Below are 24898 nucleotides of genomic sequence, written 5' to 3'. Positions count from 1 at the left end.
AGGGCGGGATATAAATGGAATTAAAATAAATTAAAATAAATAAAGTCCCCAAAAGTTCTTCCCTTCTTTAAGTTTTTAAATGTTGTTAGGGGCATGAGCTGCTACCTTGAGCTGATGAGACAAAGTCTTCCTTAATGACCCTCTACTCACTTCCCAGAATGTCCCAGGCCTAGACAAATTTTCCCAACATTTCCTTTCTGTTTTATTGGTTCATGAATAGAGACATCGGATGGGAAGAGGTCAGCTATGAGGGGAAGAAAGGTCTATCAGTGGAAATGATATATTCTTAAAATCCTTCCCCTGGAAAGGGAAGCAATTGGTGCTTATTTTCCCAGGAGGGGTAAAAAAAAAAAGAAGGGGCGGAATCCACCCATTGGAGGTGGTGGTAAGCACAATGTGGACCAAATAGCAAAAAAAATCGATTGGGATCTGGAAAGAGAGTACTTCTGCCACCTTTATTTCCGGTCAGTTAAGCAACTTAAAACTGCCACTTAGAAAATGTGTAACTGCAGGGGAATGCCAGTGCATGTCTTAGTAAAAGTCGTATTACAGTTTGTCAGAACAGCAAGAACCCTTTCTACTATATATTGCTGCAATCAGGTAACAAATATTGTATAATAAGGATGGAGTAAAGTAGTGATTGAGAGCCTTTTTAGTACAGTGGTTAAGCTACCAGCTAGAAACCAGAAAACCATGAGTTCTAATCCTCCCTTAGGCACAAAGCCAGCTGGGTGAACTTGGGCCAGACATTCTGTCAGTCCTAGGAAGCAGGCAATGGCATATCACATCTGAAATCTTGCCAAGAAACCTGCAGGAATTTTTCCAGGCAGCTCCAAGGAACCAAAATTGACTCAAAGGCACCCATCCCTCCCTCCCCCCCACCCAAAAAAAGTAGGGATTACATCCCAGGCTTATAATACAGTAGTAATAGTCACTGCAGAATATATGCTGAATCAGCAACATCTGTTAATTGAAGAATGCTGGCAACAGGGATATTTAAATAATGACAAACTATAGTTTGTAAAAGATCCCTTGCTTGCAGTTTTCCCTTTAAATAACCATAAAATGGAAGATCAAAAATAGGAGAAACCAATACATAAGAAATACAGGCTTCCAAAAATAGAGCTGAGCAGCTGTGGAATTCTGCTTTTTTTCAGTATCCCATCAACTCACTTCTGTTGATTTTAATATCCTGCTGCTGCCAGTTCTTACCTTGAAAAAACAAGGATAGCTGAGACTGCAGCATGATTTTTTAATTATGGCAATTCTTTCTTCATGTTAACTCTGCAAATATTAGAAAATTAGAATCATATATGCACTTTTGGGAATCTGTGTCTCTAGTAAAGATCCCACACATTGGGATTTTTAGTAGAGACACAGACTATCTACACATCCATCAGTAATGTTCAATAATAGAGATTGTTGCCAGAATCTACTCTTAGGAGGGAGGAATTGGGCTTAGCCAATTTACACACAAGTCATAAGTGCAACCCAATGGGGTCAATTTTTTCAAGAACTTTTTATAACAAGATTAAATATAAAAAGAAGGTTAAGGGGAACTGGAGGCATAAGGCAATGTAGGGGGTTAACCTGCAGTTTTCTTTACAACACTAGCATTCACTTAATGATCATTGCAAAAGAAAAGTAAACCTGGTTATGTGAATGCCTCAATTCATGACCATCATGATTTATGATGAAAAGTCAGGGCTTCATTACTGTCATAAGTTGAGAACTACCTATAGACACCCCTATAGGTACCCATTAACTGAAAAATTATCACAAAAACAAATTGTCTCATTCTTGACTGTACTTATGGCTTATTCTAAGTTTCATGCATAGTAATTGTGTAGCATAAGCTCAATGATTTTTAATTTCCTAGATTCTAGCTGAATGTAATGGCTAATGACTCCAGGCTGGAAACCACTATGTTCTTGTTCTGCCCTAGGCACAAAGCCAGTTTAGTGATTTTGGGCCAGTCATTCTCTCTGTCTGCCCTAGGAAAAAAACAGTGGCAAACATCTAATTTTTTAAAAAATCTGCAGGGTCTTCTTGGGGCAGATTCCAGGAATTTTTATTTATTTTTTATTTTATTTTAATTCCATTTATATCCCGCCCTTCTCCAAAGACTCGGGGCGGCTTACAAGCTTAGCAGTAGCCTTCATTCTATGTATATGCCTGCTTATTAGGGCTTTCACACACACACCCAAGCGGCATTATTACAAAGTCAGCTTAATTGCCCCCAACAATCTGGGTCCTCAAGACTGATTTTTTTTAAAAAAGGAAAGTTTCCACATTGTTAAAGTGCTCATGAGATATTTTTTTATTAACCCAGTCTATCATTTCTTATGAACTTTTTGGGTGGGGCTTCACACAAATTTGGGGAGGAGTGGGGGGAAGCTTTGTATGTTGTGCTTAGGCATAAGGTCATGTACCTTGACACTAAGATAACCTTCTTCAGCCTGGCAACATAGATCCACCAGACTATTCCCATCCATCCTACATGCTCTTGTTGGGTGGAATAAGAGGGATTGTAATCAAAGAAATTTGAAGTGCCCTCTATTGGGGAAGTCTCTTTTACAATATTGCTGTCACTTTCAAGCTAAGATGATCTCCAAATCCAGCACCTATATGACATTACTTTAAAACTTGGATACTCTAAAACTAGGGGTGTCAAACTGGTGGCCTGTGGGCCGGATGCATCACGTGCAAGCCACATCCACCTTGGCTCTGCAAAGGCAAAAAACATTGCAATACATCACAATATGAATATGTCACGTGACGTGATTGAGTTTGACACCCGTGCTCTAAACCAAAGGTGCATAAGTTGCACGTTGCTTAGTGATATAAATTAACCTGCGCTCCACCATCATAACTTTATAGTCAGAATGGCAAACATGCACTCAATAAATATGTATATTGAAATTGCACTTTGGATTTGATCTCCAAATGTTCAGAGATGTTTTGTGGAAACATCTATTTTGGGGAAATAGAAATGCAATAACTATTGGCAACACTTTAAATTTGCCATTTTTCAGGGATACACATACATGGAGAGATAAAATCTGGACTTTCTTCACTATGCTACACTAAATTTCCTTCTAAGATGTTTTCAGACCTTCACATCTCTACTCTGAGCTGACTGCTTCTCACTCAGTTCAAAAGTCACATTTACAGTCTGTTTCTCAACCTTAGCCATTTTAATATGTTTGGCTTTCAACTCTCAGAATTCTAGATGCTTGCTGGAAGTTGGAAGTTAATATGGCTAAGGTTGAGAAACCCCAGATGCAAGTGGCAATGTATGGTTACCTCCAGCACTCTGTCCTTTTCCTGACTTATTCCCCACAGGCTCCTGTGATTTCTGACTTGAGTCTATTCTGATTGAAACTAATTGATGTTAATAACATCCAAGGAAAACTGGATCTTAACAAACGGAAGAGTTCTTTGAACTCACACATGTGAGAAAGACAGTAAATAAAAGCCTCAGGACCAGACTCACTTGTTAAATATTCAGAAGATGAGTTTGTATTGGAAAAAGGTTCATATGAACCTACGCCAGGAACTTAAATGTAATGGGTGCTTTTCCTTCTAACTGTTGCATCTAGTAAGGAAACTAGATACTGGGGAACATACGTCTTTGAAATACTTGTCCCTTTTGGAGCTGTAAAGGAAGAAACTATATAGAACTAAATGACAGGAGAGAGTTCTAAGCTAAGTCCTCAATGCTACGCTTGTTTACACTCTTCTCCTTCCTCTTTGTTACCCCCCTCTCCACCCAAATGGCACATGGTGTATTCCAATAGAGAGTTTGTTCCTTTTCCTGTTGTACTTTTGGAAAGCATTAGACAGGATACATCTGCAGGAATCCTAGAGCCTAAACCTGCACATGCTATCATGATGTTGTTGACTAACAGGTCATAAAAGCAGAGAGAGGGAAGAGGGAGAGGGAGAGGGAGAGATAAATATATTTCTTTGTTACTTTGCATCCTTCCTTGTGTCCACACCCAGTTCCGTATCTGACAAGCATCTCCGTAGTAACCTATCTCATTATCTCTCAGAACAGAATGGAGGGACACTTATTTCAGTCAGCATCCATTGTTTTTCATGGTCTGCCTTTAGTTAAAGGAAGCAAGAAGTGGTGAAACAGCTTTTACAGCCAGTCCTGTAAATGCTTGAAGCTGAGTCGATCAAGGACATGGAACCTGCTTGATATCAAGAGGAAATAGTTTATTAGGTTTAGGAGGTGTATTCCAAAATGGAAACAAAACAAAAATTGATGCTCACTTTTAAGTTCCACATCCGATGAGAAAAAAGAGAATGTAAATATATATTCATATATATTTATTTCAGTTGCCTTTCTGAACACATTTTCTGAGCTATTTTTTAAAAGGGGTAGAAAAACCAAAATCTGTTCTGTTAGAAGAAAGTTGTGAACACTTGTCTCATTGTTTTTCTGATCTAATTCTTCTCTTAAGGAGTATTACTACAGAAGCCATTGCAGCAAAACTGGGAAATATATGAAGGGCACAGACCTGTCAATTGTATAGATGAGTGCAGGAAGGAAGACATTAATCCAGGCTTATATAAGAGGAAACAGGTCATCACAAAATTATTTTTCACAATATTTTATTATATTAAAGTACCATGACAGCCAGTATGATGCAGTAGTAGTCAGAGGCTCATATTCAGAACAGGAAGACTGATGTTTTCCACCACAGAAGCTGACTGGGTAACATTACTCTTAGCCCAACTTACATCCCAGTGGTGTTGTGGAGAGAAATCAAGGATGGAGTATTATGTAGGCATCTTGAAGTCCTGAATAAAGGGCAAGATGCAACTCTAATGCTATAATAAATACTATCCTTACTTCATTCCCTATTGAAGTTTATTTACAAATTTCCATATGCATTTCCACTCTGAAAATTTATATTGTTATCCAACTATTGCTGTGACAATATGTCTCTTAAGAAGACTGCAATGGCAAAAATGGTCACGGTTAAGCATTTGCTTTGGCATAATCAACTACCAAAAGTTCTGACTCTTCTGGACCAGGAGTCCCCAACCCCCGGTCCATGGACCGGTACCAAGCCACAGCATGCCCACAATCAGTCTGCACAAACAATCAAAGTCCTATCTGTGGGAGGCAGGCAGCACACAAAACCACGCACTCTCCGGTCTGCAGAAAAACCTTTCTCCACAGAACCGGTCCCTGGTGCCCAAAAGGTTGGGGACCTCTGTTCTAGACATCACAATTGGTCCCCAAGTGAAGAAAATATCTCCAGAGCAGGATATTAGGAGTGGAGATTGGTATTCAGAATGAATTGGAAATACTTTGATTTAAAAATACTATATTTTCAAGGGATTTCTAAAAAATGTTTTCATTTATTTTCATTGCTAAGAATGCATTTTTGTACGACATCCAAAGGTTTGGTCTCTTTTCTTCTAAGACTTGTTAAGTGATAGCTGCAGGGATAAAGTGATACTTAACCCTTTCATTTGTATAGCTATCCCCCCCCCCCTCTCTCTCTCTCTCTCTCTCTCATATTGGGGAGTTTGAAATAGCTTTTTTCCTCTTATTTGCATTTCTATCTCAACGAGGAATTAAGGGAAGGATTTTCTGTGTACTAAACTAGTTTGTTGGACTCTCAGAGTTTACATGTGGTTGGTGAAAGGGTTTAGAAGTGTTCACCCTCAGCTTGCTCAGCAGAAAAGTTTCTGAATACAGAAGCCAACATTTTGCTCTATAAACAATAGAGCAACATTATTGTGCTTAAAGTTTCCTTTTCTAGTTTCAGAAGTTTGGCTTGGGTAGGGCTTTTACTATTGATGCAACCAATGAAAAATAGAAGTTAATTAAAAACACCCTATATTTTTATCCTGAAGAACTTTAAAAGCAGGGTGAAAATTTAAAATCTTTTTAAATTGGAGGGGTTTTATATATATATATACATACACACACACACACATACATACACACACACACACACATGTTGTTGTTGTTAGCTGCGAAGTCGTCTCCGACCCATCGCAACCCTATGGACAATGTTCCTCCAGGCCTTCCTGTCCTCTACCATCTTCTGGAGTCCATTTAAGCTCACGCCTACTGCTTCAGTGACTCCATCCAGCCACCTCATTCTCTGTCGTCCCCTTCTTCTCTTGCCCTCAATCTTTCCCAGCATTAGGCTCTTCTCCAGTGAGTCCTTCCTTCTCATTAGGTGGCCAAAGTATTTGAGTTTTAGCTTCAGGATCTGGCCTTCTAAAGAGCAGTCAGGGTTGATTTCCTCTAGGACTGATCGGTTTGATCGCCTTGCAGTCCAAGGAACTCGCAGGAGTCTTCTCCAGCACCATAGTTCAAAGGCCTCAATTCTTTGGCGCTCAGCCTTTCTTATGGTCCAACTTTCACTGCCATACATTGCAACTGGGAAGACCATAGCCTTGACTATACGCACTTTTGTTGACAGGGTGATGTCTCTGCTTTTTAGTGTGCTGTCTAGATTTGCCATGGCTTTCCTCCCCAGGAGCAAGCGTCTTTTAATTTCTTGGCTACAGTCCCCATCTTGGAGCCCAGGAAAATAAAATCTGTCACTACCTCCATTTCTTCCCCATCTATTTGCCAGGAATTGAGTGGGCCAGATGCCATGATCTTGGTTTTCTTAATGTTAAGTTAATGTTAACACACATAGTGATTTTCTTTTTTCACTGTCATAATAATCTAATGTAATCTAATCTCCACTGCAAGATTCATAGACCTATGAGCATATGTATGGATGCACATGCTGTACATGTACATCTATATGTTGCAGGATCTGTCATCAGTATACAATTCATGTCTATTTCATGAAATCAATTATGATTTCAGTATTTTTTTTTAAAAAAAACAATTTAACAGCCTTATACTGACCACTGGCAGAATATTATAGCTGGCAAATGAATTCATTCTGAAGTGCATTTAATTTATTTATTTAATTAGTCAGCTTTTAAGTCTGTCCCCTCAGAAACAATTCTCTCAAGTTAAACACTGTAAAAAAATCAACATTAAAAGATTACTGTTTGGAGGATAAAAAACAATGTCAAATCTTTGATCTTTCTTTAGCTAATGACTTAGCCTAAGCTAGTTTTAAGATTTTCTCTGGTATTCTTCCTCTGAAAGAGGCAGTGATTTCATTCAGTAGCCCTCCTCTTCCTAGCAAGTGATAGTATCCTTTTATAGTTGCAATTACAGTACAAATAAATATAGGTTTGGGCAAAGTATGGCTTTCCAGATGTTATTGCACTCCACTTTCCAGCAGCCGGAGTCAGCATAGCTAGTGTTGATGGATACTGAAAGATGTAATTAACATCTGTTAGGCTTTAGGTGTCTTTCGATCCATGGATTCAGCCTTTGTGTTTGGTCCAGAAAGTTATAAAATTCTTGGTCCAGAATTTCTGCTTTCCCTAACATATGTCAGTAGAGGTATTTTCTGAAAATGTCTACATGCTCAAGTTTGTGATAACTTTTAATGAGGATCAAAAGAATAAACCATGCATCTGCTCACAGGAAACACTAGATTTAGGCTGCTTCCAGGTAAATACATTGTGCAAGTGCTTCATCTTTTCCTCGGCATATTTATGGAAAGAAAAAAGATGAAAGAAAAGGTGGGAAAGTGCAGGAGAGTTATAAAGACAACATCTGGATTCTCTTACAACATTCTGCAAAGGAGGCAGGGAGATTACACAATATCATCTGGATATTCTCTTCATGTAGTTAATTCAAAAGTTAATTCATCTCACAACATACCGATAGTTTTCAGATGGACCCATTGGAAGCTCTCATATTAAAAGAAAAATGGTTTAATCTTCCCATGATGTAATCAGTGTCTAATCAAAAAGAGACTTCTGCTTAACAGCCCATGTTAGCTGTCAGCTGTCTGGTTGTATGCAGTGCTGTGCCACAGGAAGTCAAACTGGTCTGTCCTATGCTGTAGCTAGATCAGCTGAAATTATTAACATTAATACTTTTTATAGCATGCTTGATTCACATTTTAAGTCAGATAGGCTTCTGAGGATATTTCCACATCACAACTTCCTGTGCTCCAAATTTAATAGTATTAAGTACAACTAGGCAGGAAAAATGAATTCTTGTGACATTTATATTTGTTGTTACATTTATATTGCACTGCAAGCAGCTTACTCTCTTCTCTTAAGGCAATGGACAGACTGGGGTCCATGTAGCTTTATTAACAGTGTCATTTGTTTTTATATCACTCTTTAGTTCCCCTAGACAAATTGGCATCCCTTGTGACAATCTAAGCTCAAATATTTCAACTGGTATTTGCTCTCTATGAGTCCTAGTCAATTACCAATCAAGTACCTAAACTACAGCAATCTGCAAATGTCCTAGTATTTGGCTTTAATGTATCTCAAGTATTTCTACCTCCTTTAACAGAGTGTTGGTTTGCTTCTTTTGGGAAGTCAACTTCAACCTTGATTCTAAATGCCTTGAACAAAGGATTAAAAAAAGAATAGCTAGCCAACACTGTAACCATCCAGGAAGTGTCTGCCTCCTTCCTACCATTTCATATTCTTGTAGCCGCTGCTACTGCTGTCATTATTACTGCAATACTCAACATTTACTACAAGAAAAACTTCGTTGAGAGATGAGTAGGTCAGTCAGAAAAGGCATGTAAGATTGATGATGTATCTATAGAAAGTGGATCAACATTAATTAAATAGCTTTGATTTTAATACCATTGGGGTATGTGTACACACACACACACACACACACACACACATACATATTACATTTCTCACTAATGCAGACATGTCAAACACAAGGCCTGGGGGCCAGATCCGGCCCGCAAAGTGGTTTCATGTGGCCCGCGAAGCCATCCTGGAAACAGTGAGGGAACAGCCCCCACTGCCTTGGCCCTGGCCCAGAGACCCTCCTTCTGCCAGAGACCCTCAGATCTGTCCCACTCCTGCCCAGGCCCCCATAGGCACCCTTGATGCAAATGATGTAGAGCTGGCCATGCCCACCCAGTAGGCCATACGCACTCTAGCCATGCCCACCCAGTAGACCACACCCACCCAGGCCACACCCACCCGACCCCTTGAGGGCAACCGCAATGCTGATGTGGCCCTCAATGAAATTGAGTTTGATACCCCTGCACTAATGTATGGGATTCTAGTTTCCAAATAAATAAATGCACTTTATTTTGCTTCTCAGAAATATCTTAAATTATTTTTCCAGATTGCAATTCATTTTGATTTTGGGTAGAGACAGGAACTGTATTTTTCTTTGACATTGCTGTTCCATCAACTTCCATTTTCATACATGCAAGCATACTCTGGCCAAAAAGTGCAAATATTTAAAGTTCTTTTGGCCATGGCGTAATTGACAATTTATTTATTTAATTATTATATTTATAAAGTATTACATTATTTTATCCCCATTTAAAAGTTTTGATCTTCCAGAACTTTTAATATCAGGCTGTTTCATTCTCACGAATTTTCCTTGCTAGAAAGAAGGAATTTTTTTTAGTACCTTATGTGTTTTCCAACACAGAAGCCACAATACCCTTGTATATAAAGACAGGACTCTATTTTCTGCTCAAACGGTATTTTGTAATCTGGTCTTTAGAGTTCAGAACAGATTAGCAGATTAATTGTCTTTAAATTTGAGTGGTTTGTTTCCTGTAAAAATGCAGATATCTTCACAGAGATCTTTGATTGCATGGAGAATTGTAACCATAATCAGGCAACTATGATTATAGCCTGCCTCCATACTTTCTCTAACAGCATGAGGCAGTCAGAGGCAAAGAGCAGAATTAGGTGATTCATTTTCTTCTTTGATTCCATTTGCCAAAGGTCTAAAACACAGGTGTCAAACTCGCCACGTCACATGACATATTGTGACGTATCACAACTTTTTTTGCATTGCCGGAGCTGGGTGGGCACAGCCTCCACATGACGCAACCAGCCCATGAGCCAGCAGTTTTACACCCCTGGTCTAAAAGAACTAATTTATTAAGAGCATTCTAGGACCATAACATGTGTGATACAGTATTACAGGACTGACAGAATATATTTATAAAAACAAACAGAGTTTGAGAAAAAGGCTTAGTAACCTTTCCACTGATGAGAGAAGAATATAGTTGGGTTCACACATGATAGCTGGGAATGTTTAACCTAACTGTTAAACAAGCCAAAATTAGTCAAATGCATAGGCATGTAGGTATAGTTATATTGTAAACAATAAGTCGAATTGGTTTATTAATCACAGTGACTGCAATTACAAAATACACTAAATCAAATCCACACTATTCACACATAGAAATATAGGATCCCTGATATTGGTACTTGGCATTGTGGGGTCATATTGAGGCAAGATTTCTGCCATTATTAGAGTACTTAAGATATTTCTGCCATCTATAATACTAAACTAGTCATCAAACATTAAATATATTAAAGTTTATTATAAGATAAAATTACAAAAAGAAGTAAAAGTTAGAAAGTTTTTAAAAAGAAAGAAGGGTGCAAAGAGAATAAAAGAAAAAAGTAGTGACTTCCAACTCTTTTCAATGCAGTAGAATTAAAAATATATATAACCTCAACCTTTTGTTTTGCATTTCTAAACATTTTAGGCCATTTCTATAACGACAAAATCATTCTAATAATCAAAACCTGGACTCAAAGTTTTATTTTTTTTCAGTTTCAAGCAAAAAGTCCAGAAACGGTTTCCAAATAGAAACCAAACTAGATAAATTCTTCTGTTTAATTAAAACAATCAGTCGTCTTTACCATCCATTCTTCCATTGTGGGAATTAATGTGTCTTTCCATCTTTGTGCATAAAAAGATTCTTTAGTCATCAAATATTCTGAGTGCCTGTCATTTGAAACAAATATCTATCCCCCCTTACACTGTGTGTATCTGTGTGCCAAAAAGAAAAAAAACCCGCAAGAATGTGCACAATTTGTGGGTGTTTTATTCAGTCAACCTGATGCTGCTTGTATTTTATAATAGTTCTACATAAAACTTTTTCATGATATGTGGCAGCATCTGGCCTATTCTGCCTGGACTCAGAAGCTGAGGCATATGAGGCCTGGTCAAAATGAAGCCATTCCATGACGTGTGTGATAGAGCTGATACCAATGTATCAGTAATGTATTCGTATTTACTAACAGTAAATACTAATGTTAAAGAGTACATTATTGGATAATCTATTTAGATAGTATCGTGAATTTTTTTGTATATATTTTTATTTCTCTCCCCAGATCTGGTTAGTGGCTATTCTATGACACCACCCATTCTCAGTATCACAGAAGAGGAATATATTATCAATGCTAAGGAGACCTTAAATATTACTTGCAGGTAAGAGTCAAATAAGAATGTTTTTCATGTGGCTTCATCTGTGGGTGATGTGGTCATTTTTTCTCTCAAAGAGTATTCATAGACATTTGAAACGGTAGAGATCCCGTTACCTTTAGCACTGCTGAAAAGACTGAATATAAATTGATTTGTTAGGAATACCTGAAATAGACTTGTAATTTGGACTGCCATATCTGTCTGCGAAACTGAGGCAGCAAGGAGATATAGACAGTGTTAATTTTACTGAAATATCCATGCAAATAACTCTTTTTGAACACTGCATAGATTCAAAGCATAATGATAGAATAACAGGGAAAGTTACATATGTAGGAGAGAGGGATACTTGCTCTGTTTTTTAAAAAATTATGAATTGTTGAATAAGAGACTTCTTGTGCAGTATGGGTATAGTATTAACACTGATTAGTTCCTGCTGTAGACAAGCCTAAAAATCAGAGTTCATCAGAGTATATACATAATTAGTTACCAAATGGTGGTCATGCAGTTACATTGTATTAGGAAGTTTGGATGGACATCAGCAAAAGTAAAGCAACATTTTTTATCCCCTGACCAAGCAAAGCCTTTTATTTTATATTTCCTCCAAAGAAGAGAAAACATTTATATGAACATATTTTTAGTCCAAATTGCATTAAGCAATAATTTACATGACAAAGTCTCAGAGGACACAGGAAAGTTTCTAATTTCCAGTCTGGAATCTCATACGAAAAGTTGCTATTGCCAAAGTAAAGAGGCTGATATGTTCTCTAAATCTTCTCAAAGAGCATCGCCACTCCCTTTGTTTTGATCCAGTTCATCCAGAGATAATAACCTGATATGCTCAGATCAAGACAAAATTAAAATATGATTACATTGTGCTTCCAAACTATAAATTTGCTGAGAAAGAATTTTGCAATATTATTTATGCCCATGAGGTCTTGCCTCCTACAAAGTTCAGATCCCCTGTTCTCTAAACACTTACAGAAGAATCATCTATTTTTTGTATCCCCAGCCTGAGATTTTTGTGCAGTGCATACTGAAGCTTTGTGAAGTGCCACATATAAACATCTCTTTACTCCCAAAACATTCTAGAATGGTATAACTAGAAGACCTCCAAGATCCCTTCCAACTCTTGTTATTCTGTCCATTGATTATACTACTGCATTAAAAAAATCGCCACACCATAATGGCACAGAATTCTTTTCTGCTCTGATTTCACCTATAAGCATTGAAATAAAATCAATTAATTTTAAAATTTCAATTGCAATTATTTAAATGGTATAACAAAGACTCTGGTAATTGCATCTGGCTCACTGTATTGCTCTCTGGCATAAGGCATAGTGATGGACCTTAACTTCAATTATATTAAAGGAGGACTTATGGAGAAGTAGTCCATCAGCACAGACTGCCTCTAGAAATGAAACAGCCTTTCAGTAGCTGGTCTTACATGATATTTTTATCCATCATAAACTGAGGCATGGTTTTTCCAAATGGGACAACTATGACTTGGATGACTGAGAATCTCCATAGATGTGTACAATGGTTTAATTAAAACACTTTTCCATGTTTGCATGATATACATAACTTAACGATAGAGCCTGGGGTTATGCAACATGATAAATTAAAATGGTGTCACTGTTGATTGCCAGGAGACATAAGCAGAGGCACCAATATATTTCTTGTTGATCCTAGTTCGGCATCTGGTTGACACTGTGAAAAATAGGGTTTTATGTATTAAAATATTCTAATACCATGCAAATAGGGCTTGAATCTTCAAAGCATTTCAGATGAAGATAACTTCATGACATTCTAAAGCTGGGTAAAAGTATTTATGAAAATATCTTTCAATATCAAAGTTCCATGTAATTATCTTATGGAAACTGAGAGCAGAAGAAACTGGTGCTACCTATCTCTCGTTTTATGCAACTTCATGTGTCAGTCAAATCAGCAAATACTCCAAAAGTGGTGCAAATTACTTCTATCTACAATTTGATAATATTACGGCAATGGCAGCTTGTGGCTGTCATTACAGAGAAGAAAAAAAATGACCAGTCTCCTCTCTCTACTTCTCATGGATAGACAGCAACCAAATATTATTAGAAGCATGAAAGTTTGGGACAACTCTGACTTATAAAAAAAACTGAGCAATTGTCAGTATTCAAAATTATAAAGCAAGGAGCCTTTAACTGCTCTCTCTTCCTCATTCCCTCCCTCCCTTCCTAAGGATCATACCCTGGATACCTACTGTAATTTTTTTTTATTATTCCCATTTATATCCCGCCCTTCTCCGAAGACTCAGGGCGGCTTACAATCTAAGAAGCACAAATCAATGTGCTTAGCAATAGCCTTCATTCTATGTATATGCCTGCTTATTAGGGCTTTCACACACCCCCAAGCGGCATTATTACAAAGTCAGCTTATTGCCCCCAACAATCTGGGTCCTCATTTTACCTACCTCGGAAGGATGGAAGGCTGAGTCAACCTTGAGCCTGGTGGGATGCGAACCCAACTTTTGCAATTTTTGTTCTAGCTGACAACTAGGAAATAGGCCTATAAAGTTTGTAATATGTGTACTGCTAAGCTTGTAAGCCGCCCTGAGTCTTCGGAGAAGGGCAGGATATAAATGGAATTAAAATAAAAAAAATAAAAAAAATACTGAACTGCACTATAGTGTCTTACAGTTTTGGATATCCTCCATGAATATTGTTCAATATAACTTTGACCATGCTGGCTAAAAATTTTGAGACTTATGCTTCAAAGCACCTGAAGGACACTAGGTAGGGGAAAGCTGCTGTAGAATTTAGAGAGGGATGGAAGGAATTCTCAATGCTTGAATTACAGTATCACAGTATTTTGAAGCCTGGTACATGACACATGGGGGAATCTGATTAGCAAAAAAAACCCAAAACCACCTCACAAATGGAAACCTAGTATTGGTAGAGATCTAGCTTTCTTGACTCTTTTACTACCACCACTTACTGTATGTCTGCCTTAGTTCCTTGCTGCTTGGTCCAACTGGCATGCATAGTCTCTATACAATAGCAACAGTAATCTTTAACAGTACTGGTTTACACAGCCAACATACTGCACCCAACAATTTGGTCCTCATTTTACCAACCTTGGAAGGAGGAAAGGCTGAGTCAATCTTGAGCCTGTCAGGATTGAACTGCTGGCTATGGCCAGAGTCAGCCTGCAATACTAAGTGTGCCACCACGGCTCCTGCAGAGACTTGACTGGATGGACTCCTTCCTTCCTTCCTTCCTTCCTTCCTTCCTTCCTTCCTTCCTTCCTTCTATCTGTCATCTGTTCGTTCCAGTATATTCTGCAAATTGTAGTTCTATTCTCCTCTTTGCAACAGGAAAATGTAAAAAGCATCAAGGCCATTATTACAGTTTAGAAAACTTTCCAATGTGACTTTGCTGGCAGAAAGAATGGGAGGGGAAAATATTAGAACACAGGATTTGTCCTAGAGAGGAACGTGGTAATCCATCTAACTCTCATTCTCTTCTTTTGGCTGAATAAAGAGGACAACATCCTTTGGAATGGTTGTGGCCTGGCATTCAAGAAGACACTGTCCAAACGGGAAAGGAGAGTGACTCAGTGGTACTGAGTGTCAACGACATCCGAATAGTCAAGGAAGAAGATTGTGAGGGCACTGATACAAAGCCCTATTGCAAAGTCTTGACACTGACTGGGACTCAGGCCAACGATACAGGTTACTACCGCTGTTACTACAAGTACATCAATGCCAAAATAGAAGGCACCACTGCTGTCAGCACCTATGTGTTTGTGAGAGGTAAGAAGGGGGAAAAACTTGCTCCGCCAACCCATGCAGATTAAATTCCTAAGTGAATATATTTCTTCGCCAAAAGCTGCAATAACGTTTTTTACAATGTGATGGGAATTCGCTATTCAAAAAGTAGATTGATGAAGGAAAACTTGTTTGCACTTTAAATTTGTATTAGAAAAAAAGAGATGATCCTGCCTTTTGAAATGGAGATGTAGCATCAGTTTGAGCAATGCAAAGTAGAAATTGTCATGGGAAAATTTACTAGAATCCTGAAATTTGGCCGTCATTGTACTTGTCAACTAGCAACACCGCCGCCAGATTCCTGTGCCAGCTTGTTTCTTTGTTGCTTTTGTAAGTAGAAAGTACTTCAAAAAAACAAAACAACAGCTGCATGCACTACACCAGAAGGAAAAGCAGTATTTGCACAACCCCAGAGCCAATATATCAGCAGCCCCTAACCTTTTGGGCATCAGGGACCGGTTCTGTGGAAAGAGGTTTTTCCGTGGACCAGAGGAGGTGTGGTTTCGTATGCTACTTGCATCCCGTGGATGAGGTTTTGCTTGCTTGCGTGTTCCAGTTTCTGTCATGCCGTGGACTACTTTGATCCACAGACCGGGGGTTGGGGACCCCGGCAATATATGAATCGTGACTTGAAAGTAAGGGATGTTGTGTTGCAGGGAAATCCCCATAGGGTTCAAGAGGGGAGCTCAGAACCTCCATGCAGATTATGCAGTCAGACCACATAATTGGATTCCTCCCTTTATCTATTTTCATTTTATTCAATTGTAATAACAATTTTCTTCAAACAGGTTCATGGGCAATGTATAACATATATATAATAAAGGATTGGAAAAGTTAATGTAATACAATAAAACTAGCGTCTAATAGTGATGACAAAAGATAATAAATAACTTCTCCGTTCAACTTCAGTTATGAAGATCTACTGAGTTGTTTTATACATACACATGCCCAGGTGGAAAAAATATATATCTTGGATGTTTCAAAAAAGTAAATTAAAAGTTAGGCATATCTCTTTAGGAAGGGCATTCCACAGCTCAGGAATAATTTGTAATTATGTAGTAATTAATGTAATTAAGTGTGATAAGAAAGGCACTTATGATAAGGAGAGCACTTTGGGTGTAGCCTTTTGAGATACCCTGTTGTATACTTATGAGATATGAAACATACTGAAAAGGCCTGAAAACAAACTGGCAGCTACCATAGTGCACTATTTTAATATTGGAATTATATGAAACATCAAGCCCAGTGGTTAAAATTCTGGCAGGTAAGGTTTTCACTAATTAGAGTTTTTAAGATAGTCTTCAAGGAAAGCTTAATGAAAAATACCTTATTTCATGAATTTAGTTCCCACTTTTTTCTGTAGGTACTAAGATGGCATACATTTTGTTCCATCTTCCAGTTTTTCCCACATGGAAAATAATTCTTGTGAAATAGGCTAAACTGACTGACCCCAAATCACCCACTGAGTTTCTATGGTTGAATGTAGAACTTAAAGCTCAATTTCCCTGCTACTAATCCCACTTTTTACCCACTATGACACGTTTATATTCCTCCAAGAGGAAATTACCAAAGAAGAAATTGTAGTACTTAACTAATTTTATCTACAAATGGCCCCACCTGGTTGATCAACCAAAGCTTGAAGAAGAACACATCTGCCTCCACTGACTAAGGGGAATTGAGGGAGTCCCCCCCCCATTCAATACAACATTTTTCTGACCCAAGAACCACTTAATCAGAATGTCACAGCCTTGTCATATCTCAGTTTGATTTTGCACTCTATAGGGAACTTCACTTGCTGGATGGCTTAAAAACACAAGAGATAATCGTTTATTGGTCCTGATATAGCCCGTTATCTGATCCTGTAATTTGTGTTTGTGGAATCCTTTCTGCCTAACTAAAGAAAACATGGGAGTTGATTGCAAAACCACAAAGTAGCTGTTGATTGTTCTGAATTTTTTGAAATATTTGTAAGCAGTATTTGAAGAAAGGTGAGCTGTTGCCCACAATCCCAGGTTGCAAGAGAACACAGTTTTCCTTTCCTATACATAGCTCCTATGTATAACTACACTCCTCCTCTGTGTATTCTAAATACTTATGTGCCATATCCCTCTGTCAACTGCATACAACTAGTTAAATTTGGGGGAGTAAAGAGGGAGGGCGAAGCTTTAAAAACAAATCAGTATCCATCCTCTTGTATGGTAGCCATAGCCCGTCTGGGGGATTGAATTACATTGGTGCCTGGGGTGGATGTTTCTGTTGTCCTGGAATTCAGGAGCTTTTGCTTCTGTGATGCCCTACAAATACAGTAGTGGCCCAGCTTACTGGCTGCTAAATTAAACACATTGTTTGGGATATAGAGTAGTAAGTTGTTTTGATAAAAATGGAAACAAAAAGAGATGAAATAATGCATTGCTAGATATGTTAAAGAAAGATTCTATCCTCCCCCTCTCTTACACATTGCTTTGAATAATAGTAATTTATGATAGATGTTTCAAGATTTTCAGTATGTTGTAATTTTATCCATGTTAACATGCCCAATGAACTAGGTATCACTCAAATAGTATCCAAGTTTGAAATTAAGAAAGAATGTGCACTGCAGCTCTTTCAGTATGTAAACTTGTAATAACTTTCTTGCTAATATAATATATAATAATAGGATTAGTGGAAAACATATCTGTATTTTTATAATTGTTCTCTAAAACACATAGTTTTTTGACATGAAGGAATAATTATTTTCTTATATGTATATTAGTTTGATCAAATCCAGTTAAATAATACAACTTACCACTGTTGCTATTCAGATAGAATGAAAAATATAATATAGTTCTAAAAATACCAACATATCTATTCACTTGAACTTTGAAAACTAACTAAAAGGACTGTTTGCTGCAGATATTTGTCTAAGGGTTACTGCACAAATAGTCAGCCTATGTTGGAAAGCATCAGAAAAATAAACCACAGATGAATATATACAATGATAAGAAGTGACAACTTAATGATGCAAAGTACAAACATGGTTACTTAATGTTAATAAAATGTTTGCCAAAGGTTTTTCATTTCACTGAACTTCTTTCCATATCCTTTGCTAACCTGAGTACTTCTTGCAGACAATTGAGATGATATGTTACATAATTCAGTGGGGTTCTCTATTCTCAAATCCAGACTAGCAGCATTGATAAGCATCAACAACCAGATACATATTTTATGTATAATGTAGTTATGATGTCCTGTACAAACTCTGCATGCATCTGAAGGCTCTGTGTGTCCATAACAAGAGTCCATAATAAGGCAGAGACAAATGTGATGTCTTATGTATTTATCTCTCCAGGTTTCTTGTAACCTAAGAAATCTCATTCATTACCAATTACTTTTTATTTATTTTATTTTATTTTTTATTTATTTATTTTAATTCCATTTATATCCCGCCCTTCTCTGAAGACTCAGGGCAGCTTACAAGCTTAGCAGTAGCCTTCATTCTATGTATATGCCTGCTTATTAGGGCTTTCGCCCCCCCCCCAAGCAGCATTATTACAAAGTCAGCTTATTGCCCCCAACAATCTGGGTCCTCATTTTACCTACCTCGGAAGGATGGAAGGCTGAGTCAACCTTGAGCCTGGTGGGACTCGAACCTGCACTGATTGCAGGTTCGAGTTAGTTAGTTACTAACCAGTTAGTAATAAAGCTCAGATGCTGTTTTTGTTTTGTAAGAATTATGGGTTATTTCATAATAAAAAAGGGAAGATTTCCCTGCCTGTCGCTTCTCTCTTTGAAATCCTCTTTCTGCAACTGTGGCTTCCCTTCCATGTGCTATTTTTCTATTGTTTCTAGAGGAGAAAATATCTTGGTGCAATTTGGAATAGTTAAGTGATGAAACAAGGATATTCATGTCACATTCATGTGGACCTAGCTAATATGTGGTCACATTACTCATCGTCCACATATATGTGTTTGTTATTGTACAACAATACTACTCTATATATCTAGGAGGGAAGCAAAATTGCCACACTGGAACTATGTCAAGGCCAAATATTATGTGATAAAAACATATTTGAAGTCACACATATATATGATTGATTCTCATGCTGCTCAAGCCAACTAGCACATTACCTTCAGTGCTATGGACTAAGCAGAAGAACAGTCTTATTACTATAGGAAGCAAATCTTTTAAGGTATAACTGAGCATAAGTTATAATGGGAGAAAAGGACATTGAAAAATGTATTGTTTTGTTTGTTTGTTTATCCTCTCGCCTCTCCTGTTCAACATCTACATGAAACCGCTGGGTGAGATCATTCGCAGTTTTGGAGTAGGGTACCATCAGTATGCTGATGACACCCAGCTTTTTATCTCAACTCCAAACAATATCAGTGATGCCCTAGACGTGATGTCCCGCTGCCTGAAAGCGGTCCGGGAATGGATGGGGAGAAACAGGCTTCAACTGAACCCGGACAAGACTGAATGGCTGTATGTACCGGGAAACCAGGAGATTCAGAACGTCCCACTGCTTAACATTGGGGACAAGTTACTTCCCCCTGTTGATAGGGCCCGCAACCTGGGTGTCCTCCTAGACTCGCAGCTCTCCCTGGAAGACCACATTGGAGCTGTGACCAAGGGGGCCTTCTCCCGGGTTCGACTAATTCGCCAACTACGGCCTTATCTGGACCTGGATTCCTTACGTACAGTCACCCATGCCCTTGTGACATCTCGCCTAGACTATTGTAACGCTCTCTACATGGGGCTGCCCTTGAGATCCACTCGGAAGCTTCAACTGGTGCAAAGTGCGGCGGCACGGACACTCTTGGGAGCCTCCCGATACTCCCATATCACACCTCTCCTCCGTGCGCTGCACTGGCTTCCGGCTGCCTTCCGTGTGAAGTTCAAGGTGCTAACGATGACTTACAAAGCCCTACATGGCATGGGTCCGGACTACCTTCGGGAGCACCTTCTGCCGATGTCAGCACCCCACCGTCCTGTGCGCTCCCACAGAGAGGGCCTCCTCAGGGTGCCACCGCTCAAGGAATGTCGGCTGGTGGCCCCCAGGGGGAGGGCATTCTCAGTGGGTGCGCCAGCCCTCTGGAACACCTTACCAACAGAAATCCGGATGGCCCCTGACCTCCGTACCTTCCGTCGCGACTTAAAAACTTTCCTGTTTCAGCAGGCTGGCCTGGCATGATAGCGTTAATTGGGGTCCCAGTTTGTGTTCATTAGTGTTTCTTATTATTTTTATTGTTCGATCTGTATACCTTCCTTCCTCTGTACACCGCCCCGAGTCCCTCGGGAGAAGGGCGGTTTATAAAAACTAATAAATAAATAAATAAATAAATAAATAAATAAATAAATAAATAAATTTCATGTTACCAGTAAAGGAGAATATTTGTAGCTCAGGGTTGAAATGAGGAGTCCTTGGTGCTCTCTTGCAGATGTTTTACTGTATTATCCAAACTAGGTAACATCATCACTGAGTAGCACTGATGATGTTACCTAGCTCAGGTAACAAAACATTGCAAGAAAAGAACCAAGCTCAGACAGCACCGAGGACAGCTCGTATTTCATGTTTCTAGACCTCCCGTTTCCCTCAAGGTTACTTTAATTTTGGAACCCACATCAGATATTGCCAGTGTATCGCCATAGAGTATTAGAAATTGAAGCCCTCAAATTTTGAACCACACCAAAGCATTCTGGGCATTAACAATGTTAACTACCACTTCTTCCCATACACAAGATGGAATCTCTTTCCCTTAGCCTTAAGCACCTCTCGGGATCCCTTTCATGTGCCTCACCTACCAACATCTCGCCCTTCCTTTGGATAGAGGTAACACAATGTTTAGAAAACAAGAGCTCACTTTTTTAAAAGGTGCTTTTGCTTTTGAATTATCTGAGTATTAGTCTAGATCACAGGTCTGCAACCCGTGGCTCCGGAGCCACTTGCGGCTCTTTCAGCCATCTCCTGCGGCTCCCAGTCCTCTGCCCATGTGCAGTCCAAAAAAAAAAAGTGGGACTAAAAAAGTTCAACCAATCAATTCAAATATGCAGGGTAGGTGCATATCTCGCCTTGGCTCCACTCTTCAGTCAAACCCTGTTCTGTGCATGCGCGCATGTACGCACATGTGCACACATTTTTTTTGCGGCTCCCAGTTTTTCCTTTTGTGAGGGAACCGGTTCCGAGTGGCTCTTTCACTGTTTTAGGTTGCTGACCCCTGGTCTATGGACTTTGGGTATTTAGAAACCAATCTAAATTTAATATGGCCAATTAATACTGAGTCCCTGTGGTTTGCCCACTGAGCAACTGTTGCTGGTATGTTAAAATAAACCATTCTCCAATAACAAACTCAAAATAACAATAGCCAGAGGCATTAGAAGTTTGGCAGGAATTTTCCCTCACAAATGTTAGTTCTCGCTTAATCTAATCTGCCCTTGGTCTTTGCTATGAACATCTGTGGCTGCTCTTCAAATACATCCTGGAGGAATATTTATATAAAAACACAGAGATGGAATAAAATCCAAAACCTCCAGTCAGGAGCATTTAGCAACAAAGAAGCTGATGTACAGCAATGCCTATGAGGGCAATGGGGGGGAGGGGAATGCCTTAAATTAACCTTGCGCAATTGTAGGATGATGAAGTAAATTTGTTTTCTTAGCTTATAAATCCATTTTGCTCTTTGTCAGTGTAATCAAAGAGTAAGCTGAGGGCTCGGGGATATAATGAGCTTCTGGAAAAGAAATGTAAGAATGAATACTTGGGAGCAATTTGAAGGTTGGTTTAGGATAAAGGAAGCCTTGGACAGTTTCTTTTCTGCTGATCTGGGATTGGCATTCTATTCCTCTATTCCCCAAAATTCTCTGATGCTTATGAGGGTTTTGCTACCTAAGCCAATTAATTTCTAGTCTAGCTGCTCCAGAGAAAAAGTTGTGAAGATAGTTTTGCACTGTTTTCCGTAGAGCTGTGTGCTGGACAGGTTCCTTTTGGTAGACACGATTGCCTTATTCTGCTTCCTCAGAATTCCACCCACCCATTCTGAAGTCAATGCTTCGTTGGTCCTTGGCGTCACCATCCTCTTCCTCCCAGTTTGCCAGATCTCAGTGAAGATGAGTGGTTTAAGGGGTTGGGGCATTTTTTAATTATTTATTGTTAGGGCTTAATTAATTTTATTTTATTTTAACTTTTGTATGTAATGCTTTTATTGCCCTGTACACCGCCCTGAGTCCTTCGGGAGAAGGGCGGTATAGAAATTCAATAAATAAATAAATAAATAAATAAATAAATAAATAAATAAAATCATAGTAAGAAAGGAAGGAAGAAGAGGGAGGGAGTGAAGCACTAGCTGCAGTGATGCTTTTCTTTCTTTCTTTCTTTCTTTCTTTCTTTCTTTCTTTCTTTCTTTCTTTCTTTCTTTCTTTCTTCTTAAAGGACTTGATTCAGTAGTAAAGTAAAGACACTCCACATGATAGTGATGCCTAAACTACTGCATACTCCAATAAAACTTTTTTTCTAAGCAGATACTCAGCCATTTTCATTCATTCTTTGGTCTCCAAACAGCCCACTACTCTCTCATCTTATTCCTACCCATCTATTCATGTCACTTAGTTGATTCCCACCCCCCACACCTGCTGGATAGCATTCGTTCAAAATTTTGTACAATTTTCCCCAAATGTAATCTCTGGTTCTTCCATTGTCAGTATTCAACTGGAATTTCACATGTTCTATCATTTGCTTGTGAAGTCCTATTTACAGAAGCACCACAACAGCAACAAGGATAATTTATTGACATTTTGACATACATTTTAGCCCTTTTATACATACATCCACATCGTTATTTCTCTGAATATATTTATCAACTGTCAAAAAAATCAGACCATCATTTTATTCCATTCTGTTACAACATTTTTGTTTTTGTTAGTTTTATAAAAGCACAACTTAGTTATTTTTCTTTATTTTATTCCTTAATTCAGGTTCTTTACAATTATTACTATTCTTCTGTGTTGTAATCTTCTAAAGTCATGATCATCACCCGAGGAAGGTGAGAGATATTGACCTCCAGTTTGGAGTTTAGAGTTCAGTTTTGGCACATTTGGCCAGTATTTCATGACGACAACCAAAATTGATTTTTTTCTTGAGTATGCTCACCCTATTTCTTGAAAGCTCTTTCTAGCCAGCTTGATAAATGGATTTGAGCTGTTGTTGAAGATGGGTAGAGCTTCTACTCTGAATGATTGGGCATAGGCCATATATTAATGTGTTGCAATTTCTATAGATTACATGAGTCTCTTGGAAAAGATTAATCAGACTCAGAAGTTGAGGTGTGTTTGCATTCCTATCAGACTGTCAGAACAACATCAAAAATTCCATAGCCAAATTTTGTTTAACAGCTATCAGGAAACACATTGGAATTTTATCTGGCTTTAAAACCATTCAATTTGCTGATAATACCATCTCTGCAGGTTTAAAATAATAATGATAAATGATTTGTGGTCCAAGGATCAGAGGAGAAATTTCATATGCCCAAATTAATTTATTTATATAAAATTGTCAGATGAATGTTATTTTCCATTTTCTCAGTAGTGATTCTGCCATTTTATGTTTTATAGTGTTATTTTTTAATTTTCAAGGTTGTTTTAGTTGTATCTTGTATGCTATATACTAGTCAATGACTATAAATAAAAATATTATTACTCTAGGTAAGCTTGGATAATTTATTATGGAGATTTCCTTGCAAGCAAGCCACCAACTAGTAGGAACATATGTACTCAGGTTGTTAGCGGAAAAAATATCCATTTTAAAATTAAAAAAAAAATCTCCAGTATATGTTTCATCATTTTTTTTATAAAAGGGCCTATGTGTGTGGTGTTTTATAGAGAGCAATGTATAAAAAATAACTATTTTTCAATTGTGAGGTGTTTGAGTTTCTTTGTCTTTTTACTATATCTGCATAAAATGTACTCTGTGCAGTAAGAATTATTATTTAACCTGTAACCCCTGTATGCAAAATACTAAACAAAACTCTGAAATGTTAAGAAAAGCCTTTTTCATTCAGAAAAGTATTTTCATTCAGGTTCTCCATTCAGAAATGCCTGATTTTTCTATTGTCTAGTTGTTTTAACTGGGCACAGTATGGATTTTACCATTTATCTATTTATCTACATTTGTATAGGCATCCATTTTACATAGTGACTCTGGGGGGAAATACCCAATAAAGTACATAAAAAATATTAAAACCACAATTTCAATTAATAATAAAAAGAAGGTAAAAACTACAAAAGATACAGCATGTCAAGAAATCATACAAGAGTGCATCTGGTTAACTATCACAGGGGTCTCCAACCTGTGGGCCATGGTCCAGTAGTAGGCCATGGCCTGCTGGCCACCAGGCCACAGGACAGGCTGGCCAGTGCGTGCACATGTGCGTGCACACACCCCAACTCATAGTAGCACCATGGCCACAGAGTGCAAAAATGAGATGCCACTGTGCTGTGCAAAAACAGGAGGCCCCTGCACTGCGGGACACAAAACCAGGATGCTGCTGCACTGCGGGGCACAAAAATGGGACAATGATGTGCCTTGGGGTGTGTAAACAGGACGCTGCTGCGATATGGGGCACGAAAATGGGGCCCTGCACCACCCAAGAACGGGGGAAGGGTTAGTATCAAATGGGTGCTAGCCCCGCCCCATTTGCATCACATGCATACATACGTATAAATGCTTCCCCCTCCCTTTCCCTTTGGTCCACCAACTGAGAAAGGTTGGTGACCTCTG

At 38.5% G+C, this 24898-nt stretch overlaps 1 protein-coding gene across 1 annotated transcript in view; it reads left to right on the top strand.

Moving 5' to 3' along the window:
• The window catches only part of FLT4 (fms related receptor tyrosine kinase 4), a 115095-nt gene that overhangs the window by 26171 nt on the left and 64026 nt on the right, over positions 1-24898 (top strand). The window contains exons 2-3 of the mRNA XM_081316397.1: positions 11251-11347; positions 14863-15134. Coding sequence (XP_081172523.1) covers positions 11251-11347; positions 14863-15134 — 369 coding nt within the window. The remainder of the gene's footprint in view (positions 1-11250; positions 11348-14862; positions 15135-24898) is intronic.

Source organism: Vipera berus (genome assembly GCF_964194415.1).
Source record: "Vipera berus genome assembly, chromosome: 2".
NCBI lineage: Eukaryota > Metazoa > Chordata > Lepidosauria > Squamata > Viperidae > Vipera > Vipera berus.
This window is presented reverse-complemented; position numbering and strand designations above follow the sequence as displayed.